Here is an 18,449-nt window from a genome sequence, read left to right as displayed (position 1 = left end):
GGCTCAGCAGATGTGTGTCTAACATGAGTCTGGTCCTGCTGGAGGTTTCTGCCTGTTAAAGGAAGTTTGTCCTTGCCACTGTAACTTGCTAAATGCTGCAAAGTGCTCTGCTCATGGTGGATTAAGATGAGATCAGACTGAGTCCTGTCTGGAAGATGGAACTGGATCTTACCCCGTCTTGATGTTGGGTCTTTGTTAATAACAGAACATAGAGTACGGTCTAGACCTGCTCTGTTTATAAAAGCGTCTGTGTTTGTTGTGATTTGGTGCTATATAAATAAAGATTGATTGATATGTAATAACACACTTGTGTCCTGCAAAGTGAATAATCTGTGCACACTGATGAAAGAAGCCGTAAGAGTATCAATGCTGCCCTCTAGCTCTGCTTACATATAAAAACCATACTGGAACACCTTTACACATTTCTTTTCTTACCTAACTTTTTATAAACCCGTCTTAATCAAACTCCATGTCTGCTCAGCTCCAGTTTGTCACTGTACAGTGTATAATATAATCCACACAAAGAACACAACTGTTCATTTAAAAACTTTCTTTAAAATGTTTTTTCCACAGTAGAAACATAAAAAACAAGAGAGTGTTTATGCAACTTGATGTTTGATTGAGAAGAATGAGTTAGTGTCAAAGTTTGGACCTGTTGCTTTCATTTACAATCCACTTCAGCTGCAACAGAGTGTGTTGTTGGACACGTTCAGAAAAAAACAGTTCAAAACAAATGCATTGATAGTTTCATGTCATGCTACACAGTGGGGGATATGGTGCACAGTTCACTGAACACTTTCCTAAAGATTCACTAGTTGATCAACCAATCCAAAGCCTTTTTATAACACAGTGTATCTGTAGGATTATCTCATCCATGTCAATCAGAACTGTCTGGATTGTGTCATCCTGAAATGCTTGGTCAGTTTGTTCATTCTTGAATTAGATGACTGTATTTAACTCCTCATTTAGTTCAGTCAATCTGTTTTTATTGCAACATTTAACACTGATCCTTTTAAGAAATTTGGCCCTCTTCACACACTAATACTAAAACAATGAAGCTGTTTGTGGTTTAATTGGTTCAGACTTAAAGAGGGGTAGCACAAAAAGTACTGAATTGGCATCTGTATCAAATCCAGTCTGCAGCCGCAGTGCACAAGTCATTGAGTCATTTCTTATCAGATACAAGGCCAGGTTTGAAGTGGAGTTTTTGTCTTTTCACCTTGTGTTAATGAAGGATCTGAGACCAATAAGAAGGCAACTGATAACAAAACTGTACTCAGTCTTTGCTTTTATGCATCCAGGTTCAACTACATCACTAGAACACACAGGGGAATGTAATCATACCTTGTTCTGCACATTTCTTCCAAAACTGAAGTTATAATAGTTTCACAGAGCATCTAAACCATAGACTGTATACAAGACGTGGTCATAGGTTCTGAATCCTGCATTCTTCCTTGTGGCCAGCAGAAGGCGACTGCCAGTTATGCAAAATAACTGTGATTAGATGCAATTAGACCAGAAAATACACATTCCCTCCCTCGTGAACATTTTCCTTTAGAGTTTATGGTCTGAATCTCAAGTTTTGAGTCCACTTCAATACAGCATGTTTGTTTTACAGCTTATAAAGCAAGGTACATTGATTCATTGTAATCTTTATTTTGCAACTCACAACTGACTGTAAACTACTAATGTGCCTTAGCAAAGCTGGCACTGGTGTTGGCTCATAATTTAAGTGTTGTTAAACCACTTGCTCCAGTCTCTGCTCCAAATATGGTCACTTCCGGTACAAAAAAACAAGAGTGCAGGAGATGAAGAAAGAAGCCCACAAACCTACATCCACATAATGGTGGTAACATTCATTTCTTATAGACAGTCTATGCTTCATACACTCCAAAAAGGCATTTGTGTTCATAAATTATGAAACGAACTTAGGTTTCCAGTTTGTCACCCAGACCCAGTTATTCAAAATGTTTAATCTGGATGAGAATGATCAGGATTTGGAAATCCACTTTAATCCATCCATTTTTAAGTTCTATTTCTGGCATTTTCACCTTTATTAGAGCTGATGTGAGAGAGGGAATGTGGGGAGTAGTGAAGACAGCAGCAGAATGATTGAGGCCAGAAGTCGAGCCATAGCCTGTGTATGAGGCGCGCGCTTTAACTGTTAGACCAATAACGACACCTAAACTGTTTTATTGTTAACGTTTAATATTTAAGTTATTCGGTGAAACATTTACGAGGTCAAAATCTTCAAACCAGGGATTTCCACATGGAAGATCGGTTGATAAATGGCTGGAATCAGCTACGGATATCTTACTTTCACAACTGTTCCAACCGGAAATCATACAGCTATGACGTCAACATGTCTGAAAACACAAAGAGTCAAAGAATTGATATTTTAACAGCCTTTCTCAGAGGTAAGTCCGTTCAAAGACGTGATTTTAAAACATTTTTACTTATATAAAATCATGAATGCTGCACTATTGGTCGTGTGATTTTAAAGAAGTCATGAGACTGCGCAGAGGGAGCAGTTTGAATAAGACAGCTCGTGCAAAAACATGGCCTAAGTGCCAGCATATGCTCAGACACTACGGCTGAACCCTGTGTTTTTAGGTTTTACATACCCTGATATCTTGCAGTAATGTGCTGTTTATGAGGTTTATGTTTGAATGTGATGAATCATGAGATATTAGTAGATTTATTGGTGTAATCTGGAGTTAGTATAGACTCTGAATCAACGTCTACCAACAGATGCTGTAAGGACTTAACTATTGAACCAGCTTTGACATCTTTTACTGTTTTTAACAGATACTTGGGGGCAAATTACTACATGAATGTCAAAAGTATAATCAGTGTAAACATGTTGTTTTGTTTGACCTTCTTAAAAGTTTGATAACATTTTGTTCCCATAATCCAGCCTGAATCCCACCTTCTGCTGGCACCAGAATAATCCTGATTTATTGGATCAAAGTAATCTAACTCCTACACAAAAGGTTTCAGACAACACAAACTGGAGGTTTAAACCAGATAAAAACAAAGACTAGATTACCTCATTTTACCACTTTTTTCCATTTTGAAAATCCAGTTTTTGAAATGTGATCATTTTAATCCGATCAGATGACTTTTGAACGACCGGGCACAGGTTAACTGAAACACAACGTACATGAACAGATGCAGTAGAGGCTAGACTTAACTACAGAACATCTGGCATGCTGGTTTCATTTCATTTGTTGTTAAACATGTGGAACAGCTGTGACTCAGGTAAACATTATTTACAGCCCACATCTTCTGTACAGCACTTTGAGTCAAAGGCAGATTGAACCTGTGTGAAGGGAAGAGGAGTGTTTCATTCAGAGTGGAGTAGAAAACGTAACGCTGGCTGTGATGAAAGGCAAGTATGATAATCTCAGATGACAGACAGACACACATCTGCTCCTCTTAAACCAACACAGAGGTACACGTCTTTATCTTCCTGTGTACAGCTCTGGGTCTTGGTCTGGTCCCTGATGGAGACGCCGCCCGGCACTTTGGAGAGAACAGCGGCAGTGAGCGGAGTAAACTGACAGCTGTCACCTTTGCATGGAGTGTCTGGATCCCAGCGACTGTTTCCCATGACTGACTTCTTTCCTCGGAGCGTCCTGAGGGGTCCCGACCTGCCGTCTGTGTCGCCCTTTGGATCTGTGTCCCTCCGGCTCTGAGTCACTGAGTTCCAGGTCGGGGCAATACCCGTCACTGTCTTGGTATGACCTACGACCTTTCACTTTCTGTTCAGAAACAGGTTTGGCCCATATTTTCTCCTTGGCTGAGACCTTTCGGGACAGTTTATCTGAGGCCCTCAGGTCCTCTGTGGTCCGTACTAAGTTGATAGTCGCCTCTTTGAAGGATCTACCAAAGTGCTCCATGGCAGATTTCCGTAAGCTGCTCTTGTCCAAAGCCTGATTGGAAGCGTCCTGGTCGCTGGGTGTCTGGCAGGAGCTGTCCTTCTGAGCGACAAACTTCTCAAAGAGGCCGTTGGATTTCCCTAAGCACGCTCGGTCTTGGCCCAGTTTGCCGTTACTGTTGGAGGAGTGGCCGTGCAGCGCTGCATGCAGGTCTAAAGGTTTCCCAGAAGATTTAACAGGCATCGCTGATTTACTCGAAGAAAACAGTCGTCCATTCGAACGCTCGCCTCCTCCGTGCATCTGAGGCTTCCCCTGACCGAGCCCCTCTCCTGTCTGCTCAGAAACATTCAATTTATTGTCCAGACAGAGCGGCCCGTTCCCGGACTTGGAGCTGGAGTGTCCATTTCCAAGACTGGAGGATTTGGGCATTTTCAGCTTTAGAGTGATCCTGGGAGGAGGACGAAACAGCATGCTGTCCCCTGGGAAGGAAGACTGAAGGCCTGAAGACAAAGACAGACTCGGATCAATTCAACAATGTTCAAATACAAAGATTAACAGTGTGATTACTATACTTGTAGAAATTGAAGCAGGACAGATGTCTCACCAGCAGAGGCCTCCTGGTTCACCAGCTTCACATGCAGGTTGAACATCTGCTCCTGAGCTTTACTCTGCAGCAGCTTCAGCTTCTCCCGACGACTCACCATGTAGCACAGATTCCTCACCTGTAGAAGACAAACATATAGGAGACATTTAAAACACTGTGTGTCAAAATACACAATGTCATGTCTGTGTATTCCCTACTATCTAGAATATAATGTCTGAGTTTCTGAGATGAAACGTGAACTTTTTGAGAGGCCATATTTTAATATAATCTGATTACTAAGTGACACTTAGATACAAGTTTTGCACCATAGATTAACAGTGCCAAGTAAGGAAAACCGCCTACCCTCTCCAGGTCCTGTCGCAGATGCATGAACATCCTCATGCGTGTGTGTATGCTGTCCTCCTGCGGCTGCAGCATCATGTTCTCCTCGTCCGCTTTAGGGGGCAGCAGAGCTCTGTTGAAGTTTGCTTTCCTCTTCAGCTTCCAGTACTGATAGATGAAGTCTAGCAGGCCCCCAGAGAGTCCAAGGATCCGGGCCAGATCCTCCAGCTGGATTAGAGTGTAGAACTCCTCCTCTAGCTCCTGCAGCCTCTGTGCCCGCTGGCCCACCTTCTCTGCCTCAGCAGGGGGTTTAGAGCGAGCTGGGCTCAGGCCAGACTCCCCAGTCTTAGACTTACTGTGCTTCAGGCAGTAAGATTTAAACTTGACTTCATCTCCCTCATCCAGGATGGTCTTCATCTCCAGGCTGTGCTCGAAGGCACAGGTCACGTGGAAAGGAGTGGTGCAGTTTTTCACAGAGCACTGTGAGAAATTGAGAAGAGGAACAGGTTATAAAAACAAAAGATCAGGATGTGAGAATCTACACTTTTTACAGAGACAAAATTTCCACAGGCGCTTTAGTTAACAGGATTTGTCTTATAACTGGATTACAGTCTGGATGGTGGATTACTGACAATCTGACAAAAGTAAGAGAAGAGCCATGACCTTTTCAGAAATACAGTGACTCACTTGGTTGATCAAATTTGATGAGATTGTACTAAATTTAAAGCCACAGTGTGCGGTCAGGTATCTGGAAACAAAAGTTTTACAGGGCAGCCATGGGGGCGTCGATTTCTCAAAGACTAAGCCAACTAGCTGCTGGTTGTAGCTTTGAATTCAGCAAACAGAGATGACAGTGGAATCCGTTCTCTCATCTTACTCCCTGAATAAACAACATCTCCAAACTGTTTCTTGAATGTAACTTTTGTTACCTGCAGTATTTGTTGCAAACAAGGAAAGACTTTAAGTGGGCCTCCTCTGTTTGCTTGTGGGTATGATGGGCGGTAACATGAGTAACAGATCAGTGGGACAAAAGCGCCTGGACGAGGTGGCTTTTTCATGCATTAGGGCAGAAGTATCACAAACTAGGTGCAGTCAGTGAGGACTCAGATCCACTCTCACCTGGATGCATGCGCCTGTCTTCAGTTTACACAGACTGCAGATGAGAGACCAGCGGCTGGGCGGGATGTGGGACACTTTGGTGATGGGCTCCATCCTTTCAGGACAGGCGATGCTCACCTGAAGGAGAGGAAACGTGCAGCATGATGTGAAGTCATCAGTCAGTTACAACATAAAGATGTCATGATAAAAGCAGAGGGTGAAAGTGTGTGTGTGTTTACCTCTGGTATCCACAGAGCACAGCTCACATGTGCCCACTTGGTGCCCGCTCGTGTTGCCTTCATGGCACCGCCCTTCTGAGGACACAGGAGGCACTGCGGGTCAATGCCAAGGACACACGTCCTGCAAAGCCAGTTTCCTACAGGCACTTTGACAATGCCATAACAGGCCTGTGAAAGAAGGAGAGACAACACTCAGTGAGTCAAGAGAAAAGAAAGACACAAAAACAATCCAACCCATTTCATACTCAGGAGGAAGAATTCGCCTTCCAAATATGAAATCAAACTTTCATTATAAATCGAGTGAAAATGGGCTTAAGGAAACACTAGGTTTCAAAGGAGATTATCCAGCCCAGCCATAAAAACAGGATGATGATTGAGCAGAAGCATTTTATAAGCTTTAACACACTTTAAAATGTATTCCAGACTTGCATGTTTTATTGTTAACCTTCTTAAGTGGAGTCTCAAATCTAAATCCTTGATATAATTTAAAGTATAGTCTTTAGAGTCCTTTTATTTATCAAGCCAGCTTTTTGCTCCCTGTATAATGTCATTTTTGTGATTGTTCTTTTTCTTTTTGCTGCCTCCAGAGCCACGTCCCTGTTGTGATGAAGATCATGTGGAGAGGTGTGATCGTCTGTACCTGGTGCACACAGATGTTGCACTTGTCACAGAACACCATGTCGTTCCCCTCCTCACTGTCAGGGGAGCGGCACACATCGCAGATCACGTCCTCGTCATATTCGATCCCTAGGCCCTCCACTGTCTCGATGGCGTGGTTCATGTTGTCATGGCACTGACTCTCCAGGGCCTCCATGGTGCGTTCCATCGTCAGCTCGTCTATGAGCTCCTCCCCTGAGAGAGAAGCAAAAACAAAACCCCAGAAGGTCAGAGAACCCCCAGCAGACTATTGGTGTGTCTCCAGTCTAATCTTTAAGCTCATATCAAACTCAGGGAGACTGATGTTTTGAAAATACTTCCCTCTTCTACTAATGAAAGCACAAAGTGAAAGTGTTCCTGTTCCTCACCCGTGAGCTGGCGCTCTCTGTTGATCGTGTTCAGCCAGTAAAGGTCCATTTCGTCCAGGTCATAGCGACACATGGCCTCTGCCAGCTCCTTGATGTTAACATAACCTGGATCTGTTGTCTCCTGGCCTGAGCACTGGATGTACTTCCTCTGGAGGCTGTAGAGCACCTCCTTTGACTTCTCTGCAAATACTCTGCAAACAGAGGACAAAGCAATCAGTCAAAGCTGCAGGGGTTTCAAACAGTTAGCTGTCCATAGACTCTTCTTCAAAGTGTAAGATCTGCAGGCAAAGGTTCGGGTTTGCAGTGATGGTAAATTTCGTGTCTGAGTATGCATCAGCAGGCTTTGCTGAATGCAGAAAGAAATGTATGTATGGAGAGCAAAAGCAGGCAGAAGGCACACTTCTGTGAAGCTATCCTGATGTCTATCATGGTAATCTGAAGACTTCAGAAAGCTGACAGTCCATTTGGGAACAAACATCTCAGCTCCACAAAACTGCTTGGGCCTGTGTTTCAAAAGCCAATCAGCACTTAGATTTCCTGATTCCCTTAAATGCATCAGAAATTATCCAGCCATGGTATGTTGAACAAACAAACATTCAAAGAGTTGTTTTCTTCTCCTCTTGAGTACTGGCCCGGCAAAGCTTGCATTTTTACATTTTGCAAATTTGAAGGATGATTTTGTCAGCAAACTTAAAACCCATTTATTGCAAGTACATCGCTTCTTTTTTCAGGTTCAAACAGCTCAAGTAAGCCAGAATAAAGCCTCAGCATTATCTACAGTGAAGGAGGGTCACCGTGGCTCCCCTCAGGGGACAGAATGAGCTGTGAAATGTCATATTTGGAGCAGCCAATTTAGCTTCACTTTTGATCCAAACATGGTCGCTTCTCAAGTTGCTAAGTATACCTTAAACACTGCGACACATGGAAAAAGAAGTCTAGGCTGGGACTTATTCACGCTTTACATGGAGTCAACAAAAAGTTGACCTTCACTTCTGAGGTTGATTTGACTGAGGTTAAACTGGAGCATGTTTTGGGGCAACGTGAGTCTTATGTTGCTAACATTACAAGTCCACTATCTGCTTGGCTGTAGTCCTGGACAAAGTCGAAGTGATGCTTTTGTTGCTTCATCCACAGTCAGAACTTCAAGACTACAGCAGGCTTACCGGACTGAGGGCTCTGGGATTGTATCAGGACTCGCCAGCACCTGCACTCCCTTCTCCCACTCCATCTTCCAGGTGTCCGCCAGCAGGTAGTAGTCCTCTGGAGACACATGGTGGGAGTCAGGCAGCTTCATGGCACTGATCAGGTCTTTTCTGAACACCTGTGGGAGACACCACGACACAGGATTAGAACAGCTCTGACATTTTATTGACCAAACAAACAATCAGTTAAGTGTAAAATAACTTTAGATGAGACCCAGCTCTGGGTTGAACTCACTTCAGCCGGTTTCTTCTGGTCGGAGGCGGGGGTTCCATGTTTGCCGCCATATTTGTTTGAGGAGCAGAAGGAGGTCGACGGGCCTGAATTTAAGGAAGAAAGAGGGTTTGAGTAAAGCAGAAACAAACACATAACAATGAAACCCTGCTCGGGTAGTGAGGGTTTTTTGGGACAGGTGACTCACTCTCATTGTCAGAACTGTCGCTGCTGCTTGAGGACCTGAGACGTTTCATCCTGTAACATCCTGAAGAAGACGAGAGAGGAGACGTTAAAACAAAAACACTTTATACAGAGTAGGAACCTTCTTTAATTCATCTTCAAACTCTTTGTACGACACCAGCTGACAGATATAGAACCATGATGGCACATAGACATGATTTCTTACTCACCATATATTTTAAGTTGAAAAGCATGCTAATGGTTTCCTCTGATTAACCCTTCACTGCTTCATTTTGTACCTGAGCAGAGAAAGAAAAATGAGTCAACACAACTAGACAAAATGAGGGTGTGAATTAAAGATGATAGAAGCAGGGGTGCAAAACAGAAGTCTTTTTTCCATTACTCAGAGTGCATGTTTTCTTACTGATCAGGAGGTTTTCAGCTAATTGCATGCACCATAAACTGATTTGTGAAGATCCACTGATCAATGGAGACTAGAATATAATGTTCAATAAGCACATATTTACTGAGCAGAGTATAACAATTAGCTGAGCTGGGGATAAAAAATGTATACACAGATTTACTTCTGGTTATTTTTCTGTTCTTCAAAAACAAATGTATTTGTGTCTCTTTATTAAACCCTTTATTATTCCCATTTAAATTCCCTATATAAATGTATTTATTATTCATATCGTTAAGATGTTTTCCCTTTTCTTTCAAAATGATGTATTGCATCTTTTTTATTGCATTTTATTTATGTTTGGTTTTATTTTTTTTTACATTTGTGTATTGTATTTATTTAAAGAATATATTTCCAACATTTATTTTCTCATTCTTTACAGAATTTAAGCTTTTTTTCCCTGAACAAATTTATTTATATTTTCGCAATTTAAATTTCTATTTCCATTATTTTTATTACATCAATAATTTATCATATTTAAAAACAATTACATCATTATCCTTGAAAGTACATTATTACAAATACAAGTTCTTGTTCTATAAAGAATTTATGCAGCTATTCTCTCTTCTATTTAATCTATTAAAAAAAAAACGTTACAAAAATCTATAAAATACCAATAATAATATAATTATTTAAAAAAAAAAATTTCTCTCAACACTGACTCAATAGTAATTTTCAGAATCCTTAAAATGTGGGCTAATTTGAATACTAAAACTTTACTATGCTGTATTTGATTTATATAGATTGATTGTATTTCTTTAACTGCACTATGTATACTTTTCCCTTTTTGCTGTTACCAATATAATCATCCATCTCTTGTTGGATAGTCACTTCAATGATGGAGTCTAGTTGAGTTAAAATGGTATACATAGCTTATCAGGCAGACTCTGTGTTAAGCTTTAGTTCAGTATCTGCTATATTTAAAAGCGTCAGGTGAAGTCAAACAGCAGAGACAGACTCCACAGGTTCACAGTGTGTGCCTTCAGCCCACTGACCCACCAGGGCCACTCATTAAAGGTTTCATATGAGGGACTCAAACCAGACCAGCTCCACATACAGTACACCGCTTCACCGCACAGGACATGCCTCACATTCCCCATGAGGACAGGAGAGGTGGGGGGTGAAGGCGTGACGCTGACTCTACTCGATACCATCATACAAGAAGAAATACACCACTGCTAATGTTAAGGGAAAATGCATGCACAGCAGGGTTATTACTTCAGATATGAATCAGCCAGAAAGACAGTCACAAATATTAAATGCACAGCTGAGATCAAAAAATACTTCTTGTAACACTGAAATTGAAAATAGCAGATTCCTTCCACAGGTTCCTTGATTTAAACTCTGCTTCATTATAAATAACACACTTCACTTTGTATGTGCCGCTCCACAGTGAAGCCGGCTGCACTCAAACTCGGTCTGACATCTGTTAATGACTCAAGTGTTTCCGTCTCTGAACGCAGCTCAGTTAGTGTCATCCGTTCCTCCAAGTGGACAAATAAACAAAGAATAAACCATGTGAAAAGTTTGGACTGTAGCAGTAACATTAGAAGCAGAGCTGGGGCCCGTTTCAGAAGGCAGGTTAAGTGAAAATCCCAAGTTAGTAAACCCTGAAATGAGGGAGACTCCGGTTTGTCGGTTTCTCAAAGCCAGTTCAGTGTAACACTGACTCAGTTACCCGGGCAACGTACTCCATCAAACTAACCTGCTCGCTGGCAGGGCTGCTTCACCTAACCCTGAGTTACCCTGCTCATAGACTGAAGCCAGCAGACTGAAAGCAGTCTTATGGGGGGCACGGCACGGATTATTAAAAACAATACACCCACTTCTGCATTGCTACTAGGCCAACTATGTATATATGTGATAGAAGTGAAGTGGCAGGTAAACATATTAGCATAGCAGAGTGATATGTGACAGACATCAACGTAGATCAGACCCCTCCTCTCTGTGTTAGACAATGCAGAGCAGAGCCACGCTCATCAAGCAGCTGAAGCAGGGATTTTCATCTGTTACCACAGCTCTACTTGCTTCACAGTGTTATAACTCTGTTACAACGGCTTCACAATGTTATAACTCTGTTACCACGGCTCTACCTGCTTCACAGTGTTATAACTCTGTTACAACGGCTCTACCTGCTTCAAAGTGTTATAACTCTGTTACCACAGCTCTACCTGCTTCACAGTGTTATAACTCTGTTACCACGGCTCTACCTGCTTCACAATGTTAAATCTCTGTTACCACGGCTCTACCTGCTTCACAGTGTTATAACTCTGTTACCACAGCTCTACCTGCTTCACAGTGTTATAACTCTGTTACCACAGCTCTACCTGCTTCACAGTGTTATAACTCTGTTACCACGGCTCTACCTGCTTCAAAGTGTTATAACTCTGTTACCACAGCTCTACCTGCTTCACAGTGTGTTATAACTCTGTTACCACGGCTCTACCTGCTTCACAATGTTAAATCTCTGTTACCACGGCTCTACCTGCTTCACAGTGTTATAACTCTGTTACCATGGCTCTACCTGCTTCACAGTGTTATAACTCTGTTACCATGGCTCTACCTGCTTCACAGTGTTATAACTCTGTTACCACAGCTCTACCTGCTTCACAATGTTATAACTCTGTTACCACGACTCTACCTGCTTCACAATGTTATAACTCTGTTACCACAGCTCTACCTGCTTCACAGTGTTATAACTCTGTTACCACAGCTCTACCTGCTTCACAGTGTTATAACTCTGTTACCACGGCTCTACCTGCTTCACAGTGTTATAACTCTGTTACCATGGCTCTAACTGATTCACAGTGTGTTATAACTCTGTTACCACGGCTCTACCTGCTTCACAGTGTTAAATCTCTGTTACCACGGCTCTACCTGCTTCACAGTGTTATAACTCTGTTACCACAGCTCTACCTGCTTCAAAGTGTAAAAACTCTGTTACCACGACTCTACCTGCTTCACAATGTTAAATCTCTGTTACCACGGCTCTACCTGCTTCAAAGTGTAAAAACTCTGTTACCACGGCTCTACCTGCTTCAAAGTGTTATAACTCTGTTACCACAGCTCTACCTGCTTCACAATGTTATAACTCTGTTACCACAGCTCTACCTGCTTCACAGTGTTAAAACTGTGTTTTTAAGTCAAAGATGTGTAGGATCGGTGATTGTAGCTGTGACTTGAGGCCAAAGTTAAGCTACTTCAATAACAAAAAGGCCATTTCCGAAAAAACTTTTCCCAATAAAAGTCCCCTCATGTTAAGTAGTCCAAAAAACTGTACAAAGTCCTGAGTTCTGAACAGAAAGAGGATTATAAAATGATCTGTCTGTGGTCTCAGCTCAGACATGAGTTGAGTGTTGCATGGCAGACTTGTTAGATTGTGGTCATAGTGAGTAACATATTTTCACATGCGTGATCCCGTATCATATTGTAATACAGCAAAATATCTAAATAAATAATTATACCTCAAAAATCAATTATATAAAAAAAGGAAATAATCAATTGATAAATGAATTTTAAAAATTGTACGGTTTGGAGAAAAAGTTTGCGAACCACTGAATTAGTGAAACACAGGACGTTTCTTTTTTCACGCATTGACTCGGTCAGTAATTTTCTGCCACACCAGCTCTCACTCTTTTGCTGCTGTCAGTCACAGTATTGATTTTTTCAGACAATATGTTTGTTTTCTTCATACGCGGTCATTAATATCTCCAACTCCACTGAGGAGGAGAAGGAGGATCAGGGTTTTTTTCCCTTGTTGCCATGGTGAATCATGTTATCTGTGTTTCATTGAGGAGGGCTTTTTATATCCTCATGCACAAGCTTCACTCTGGGTTACCTTCACTCAGAGTTGACTGAAATAATTCTTATCACCTGTTCTGAAATCGAATGTAACTATAGCTGCTTATACACACCATGCATTTATTTATTGCTTTGTTTCTATTAAGAAGAAAAAACAACTAAAATACGATGTGATGGTCATGCTCATCTACCTCTGGATGTCAATAGGGATCAATGTTACGGCTATAGAGTCGTTCTGCATTTTAAAGACACCTGTATTAGCTAACAAAGCAAACTACCACTTCAATAATTATCAGCCTGTTGGTAAATAATTTGGCAATCCAATGATGTAAGCAAGTTAGTGGCATTTTACACCAAGCAGCAACCTCCAGTATAGAGAAATGAAGTGAACACTGCAGTTCCTCAAGTGTCCACCAGAGGCTGGCTGCAAACACCAAGTTAACCCCACTGACACCCATGTTAAAATGTTCAGAGCACAAATCACCAGGTTTACAGCCTGAGAGTGGCGAGAGTCACTGAACTTTCCGTAGCCATAAGTGTCTGCTTCAGATCCACACAGGAGTCTGTCCTGCTGTGGACTGTGCCCACCTGAGGGGTCTGTAACGTTTCATCTGTAGGTGTAATTCATGTTTTGGTTAGAGGAAAGGGTGTGACGTCAGTCTCTCAGGTCTACCAGCCATGCCGTGAAGCATCAGTCGAATGGGTCAGCGCCAGGGGTTCAGCTGGAGGTGAAGCTTTCAGCAGAGTGTCTGCCCCCTGGTGGCTGGCTGCAGTATAGGTCAAAAATCCATCTCCCCATTCATTTTAAAGGGGGAGCAGTCAAACTTTAAAAAATAAATACACGTGGTACAAATGTTTCTCCCATCCGTATGCTGTGGTGATATGTAGTTAGTATGAAAAGTTTCTTTTTCGTTAGTTATTAGAGTTTAAAAAACGGGGTTTTACTTCCTGTTTGCTTTGATTCACAGCCGCCGTAGAGAGAAACTTGAAAGGACACAGCGTCTTGTGATGCTACGCTGTAGGGTGGAGCTTGTTACAGTGGCTTCACAGGCTCTGGCTGCACAATGGCTGCGCCCAGGAGAGGGATTTTTTGGCTTCAGAACCGTACAACGGGAAGAGGCGGAGCAACGCTGTCCATTTTTATTTACAGGCCATGGTCAGCGCCAGTGTAGCTGATTTTTAGGCTTCAAAGCTCATGATCGGCGTGAAAGAAGGTATGTTGTCCTTTCTATATACAGCCAATGATTCATACACAATGTATACGGAGTGAATGGATAACAGATATAGTGCATCATTACCACAGAGCATATTGAGTCGGACAGGAAGTCAGGCACTGAAACATTATAACTTCTGGTTGTTTTTCTAAATAAAACACTCTGTGTTGATGCCAGATCGTATTTCACTTAACTACAACAACAAACCGTCATGACGAGCGGAGCCAGGCCTGGAGTCAACAGGTCAGAGGTTTCAGGGGCCGATTAAGACAACATGGATGAGGCTCATTGTGGTAGCAGAAAATTATTGATTCGGTAATCAGAGCGGGAAATCCTGGGTCTCTGTGTTGACCATAGACTGTATAAATAATGGACGTAGTATCTGTGACGTCACCCAGCTGTTCCTGTGTGGAGCGCTGTTTGTGGGAGCCATATTGGAAATGTTGAACTCAACAAAACTTCTGTCAGGCCAGTGTGACGTAAAGAGGCAGGCCTTTAGCCTTTTCCCTAACAGCTACAGGGTGCCCGGCTGTCAGTCAAGCCAGTCATGTCCTTAAATGGGCAAAACTCATAATCTTAATATCTTCTGAACTTTCGCGTTCTGAAAAAGTTCACCCTCCGTACAGTGTGTGCTGATAGAGAAATGAGCTCTCCAGACTACACTCGTTTTTTGAACCTGGCTGTAAACATGTTTATTTCTGCTGTAAAGATCGTCTTCTTTGAATGGATGTGTATGTGGTTTCTGGTGTTTCTGCAGCCGGCCTCAAGTGGACACTCTAAGAACTGCAGTTTTTAACACATCAGCATTGGCTTCATATTTTGAGATTGGAGGTTGCCGCTTGGTGCTGACAGACGAGGGAGCACAGACCCAAATGGTAACTGAGTGGACACAGATCTGGTAGAAGTCTGACGTAAGAGTTTTACATAATCAGGAGCAATGTTGAGCTGACTGCCAGACGTTGTAAAGCCTGCCTTAGCCCAACCTCTGTTTGTTTCTAAGTAGACCCAACATTCAGTAGAATCAACATTTCCAATATGGTGACCATCATTATTGGGCTTCAGAAAACCTCATTGGGTTATTAATGGGTTCACCATATTTTGAATTATTGCCCATTTTATTTTTGTAATTATTCATCTTTTATGTTTTAGATTTATTTTAAATTTTGCTTCTATTTCAAGGTGTTGTGCATCCAATGTAACTGTAGTAGAACAGTTCTTGTTCCAAAAAGAGTGTTAAAAGTAGTACATTACTTCATACTGAGTTTGTGATTTAAATCTGGTAAAGAGGCTTTAGAAGAAGTTTTAATTGTTCAAAAATAATCTTTTAATGTGACAGGTTGTAAGAGTTTGTAAGTGTGAACTTGTGCACACTTAAAGCTGCTGTTGGTAGTTGTGATATAAACATAAGTTCGGAGAGAGATTTTGAATGTCAACACTACCCCCCTCACCAGATTTAGCCTACTTCTCATGTGCATTCTATGAGGATGTGGCTTCCCAGACAATCAGGACGATATAGTAGGGGCCGCCACTCGACCAATCAGGACAGAGGGTTGGGGAATAGCTCTGATTGGTCCGTGATAACGGGAACGAGGGGAATAATAACATTGCTTGATACAAAGGCACTGGAAAACAGAGATTTCACCATAATCTCAAATTACTTCACTTACTGATGAGTGCCGATTGGTGTTATGTCATTTTCTCCAAACCCAGCACAAAGAAAGTATTGTTTTTTACCCCGTTCCTACCAACTGCACCTTTAAGGATCATGCAATGACAGCCTGTATGACTCAAACACTTACATTGACTGCTCACTTATATTCTTATAATGCAGATTCATTTAGGTTTCTGGTCCGGATGAGAAAATAATATCAACAAACATCAGTTATTTAAAAAAGGGTAACAGAATCAACCATTGGCTATATTTAACAGGGCCGTGTTGGGTTTTCTGCACTGAATAATATCCAGTGTGATCCCAAAAATAGCCGTGCACAGAACATTAAATATACATGTAGAGGTGCACGGATATGACATCATGATGATAAGAAACAGAGCACAGCAGGAAATAATCAACAAACTGGCCTTTATGTTTATCTAAATGTGCTAACTGTGACCAGGCTGTGCTAAAAGAAGACTTCTTTCAAATAAAACTGTAAAAGCAGACACCCTGCCCTGCCCAGAGAGCCATGTTGGCGCCAAACACAAACACACACACACACACACACACACACACACACACACACACACACACACACAGGGAGGGAGGGAGGGAGAGACAGAGGCCTGCTGGAGCGGGCTGCACTGCAGGCTGTGGAGAAATCAAACATGGACGCCATCATTACACAAAGATGTCACTTCCTTCAGCCGTTAGGAACTAAACTCACGCTGCTGGTTCAGGTCTTCATTGGACCTGAAGCCACTGATCCCCGGTCCATAAAATCAAAGCATTACAGCAGCAGAACTGATCCTGGAACACGGCCTGGCCCTGTGGCCTGGATCAATCCTTTACTGAACACTCGAGCATATTGTTCACATCTTACCTGGAGCCCACGCGCTGCTGCCCGCGTTCTTCCCGCAACGGATCAGTCCCAGAATAACCGAAGATTCACTCTGTTCAAACCCGAGGCTCTGCTTCTATCTTTGGGGTGAATTTGGTGCTTTGTATGCCCCCACAGTGGGAATCTCCAGGGCAGCAATCTGTCCAGCACCACGGCACAACAGCTCTATTGTACCGCGCGTCCCGCCGGGTCCTAAACCCCGCCGCCTTCCCTCCAGCCTGCGAGGGAGCGCTCGATCTGTTCACGGGCGCAACGACGCTCGTTCTGTTCACGGGCGTAACGACCGGAAAGTACCCGGATTGACGTGATAGAGGTGCGACGATTAATCCTTTGGTTTTAGGTTTTAATTATTTTATACAGTGGACTGTAAATAAAAGGTTTTAACCAACTAAATAATCAATTAGATTAACCAAATAAACAATCTACTTCAATTTGCTGTTCATATTTCTATTCCCACATACTTTGTCATTTTAAAAATGTACATAATTATTTTAATTTTAAGTTTTACTAAAACATTTTAAAACTTTTTTTCCTTTTTTTTTTATTTTACATTATAACTTTTGTACATTTTTATTTATTTACTTATTTTTCTTACTATTTTTTTTTACATTTTTTAATTTTTCTTTTTAAATTTTTAATTGCAAATAATTTTCATATAATTACTCATTTATATGCTCATTTACTTTAGACTGTTTTGCATCTACTTTGCTGCTGTAACACTAAATTTCCTATCATATTATAAACAATTACATCATTATCCTTGAAAATACATTTAACATTAAAGTTCTTGTTTGTGACAGACTTGTATATATTTAGTTATTTATTATAAAATAACCAATTTATTAATGTAGAATTAATTTAAAAATATTAAATCAATATTCATTTTAATTCATAACTTTTCTGAGTTGATTTCTCAGTTTAAGTGTTTTTTAAAATAATCTGATTTAAGCTCCCATAGTTAGATTTTTTTCTGATGTCTTGAATTAGAGTTTTAGTATTTACATCATGAGCTTTCAATCATATACAATGGTTCAAATACAGAGCATGAAAGTGATGTTCTGTAAAGAGTATTACTAGATATGGATTATTTAAGTTCTTTTTACAGGTATAATGAATTGCATGGCCTTCAGTGTAGTGAAAACAGATTAAAAATACAATGCCAACATGCACACCTGAAATACCAATACTATTCACTTATTTGAATTAAAATAGAGAAAAAACTTAACCTGTGTAGGTAAAGATTTGATATCCTGAAGTAGTTTGAGTTCATTTGGTAATGTGTTGCAGAGCTGACATGCCCTTAGTAGAGAAAGCTGGTTCTAGTCTTTAACTGTATACTGATTATCTTTAGGATGTTAAAACACTATAAGCAGTTTGTAGCTAGTTTCATGAGTTTCACAGACAGATGATTAATCAAGAAAATAATCAACAACCAGCGACTGTTCATGTCTCAGCTCTTACAGAGAAAGTAGAGGGCTAATCCACTGTTCTTTAGTCATAAATGAAGAACAGAAAATATTTAATCAAATTGAATCATTTGTGTCATAACGGGCCCAGTGAAGTCTATTGATAGTGACCCAAAAGATAAAAATGCAGTTTAAGAAGCTGGAAGTCGAATAGCAGAAGTGAGAGCTGCAAACTCTGGAGTCAAACAT

At 41.3% G+C, this 18,449-nt stretch overlaps 1 protein-coding gene across 1 annotated transcript; it reads right to left on the bottom strand.

Annotated features, from left to right (window-relative positions):
• Nucleotides 1-535: 535 nt before the first annotated feature.
• On the bottom strand, nt 536-17,113 carry jade3 (jade family PHD finger 3). Its single transcript, XM_034701955.1, has 12 exons — nt 16,777-17,113; nt 8,995-9,063; nt 8,790-8,849; nt 8,606-8,688; nt 8,332-8,489; nt 7,169-7,359; nt 6,784-6,995; nt 6,144-6,311; nt 5,926-6,042; nt 4,828-5,286; nt 4,486-4,603; nt 536-4,381 (listed from the first exon to the last, which is right to left on the bottom strand). Exons 3-12 carry the CDS (start codon nt 8,836-8,838, stop codon nt 3,570-3,572), a joined length of 2,367 nt encoding a protein of 788 aa, XP_034557846.1. The 5' UTR covers nt 8,839-8,849; nt 8,995-9,063; nt 16,777-17,113; the 3' UTR covers nt 536-3,569.
• Between the last annotated feature and the right edge of the window lie 1,336 nt (nt 17,114-18,449).

This window comes from Notolabrus celidotus, chromosome 2, assembly GCF_009762535.1.
Source record: "Notolabrus celidotus isolate fNotCel1 chromosome 2, fNotCel1.pri, whole genome shotgun sequence".
Taxonomy (NCBI): Eukaryota; Metazoa; Chordata; class Actinopteri; order Labriformes; family Labridae; genus Notolabrus; species Notolabrus celidotus.
The sequence above is the reverse complement of the archived record's forward strand: the minus strand, read 5'-3'. Positions and strand labels throughout refer to the sequence as shown.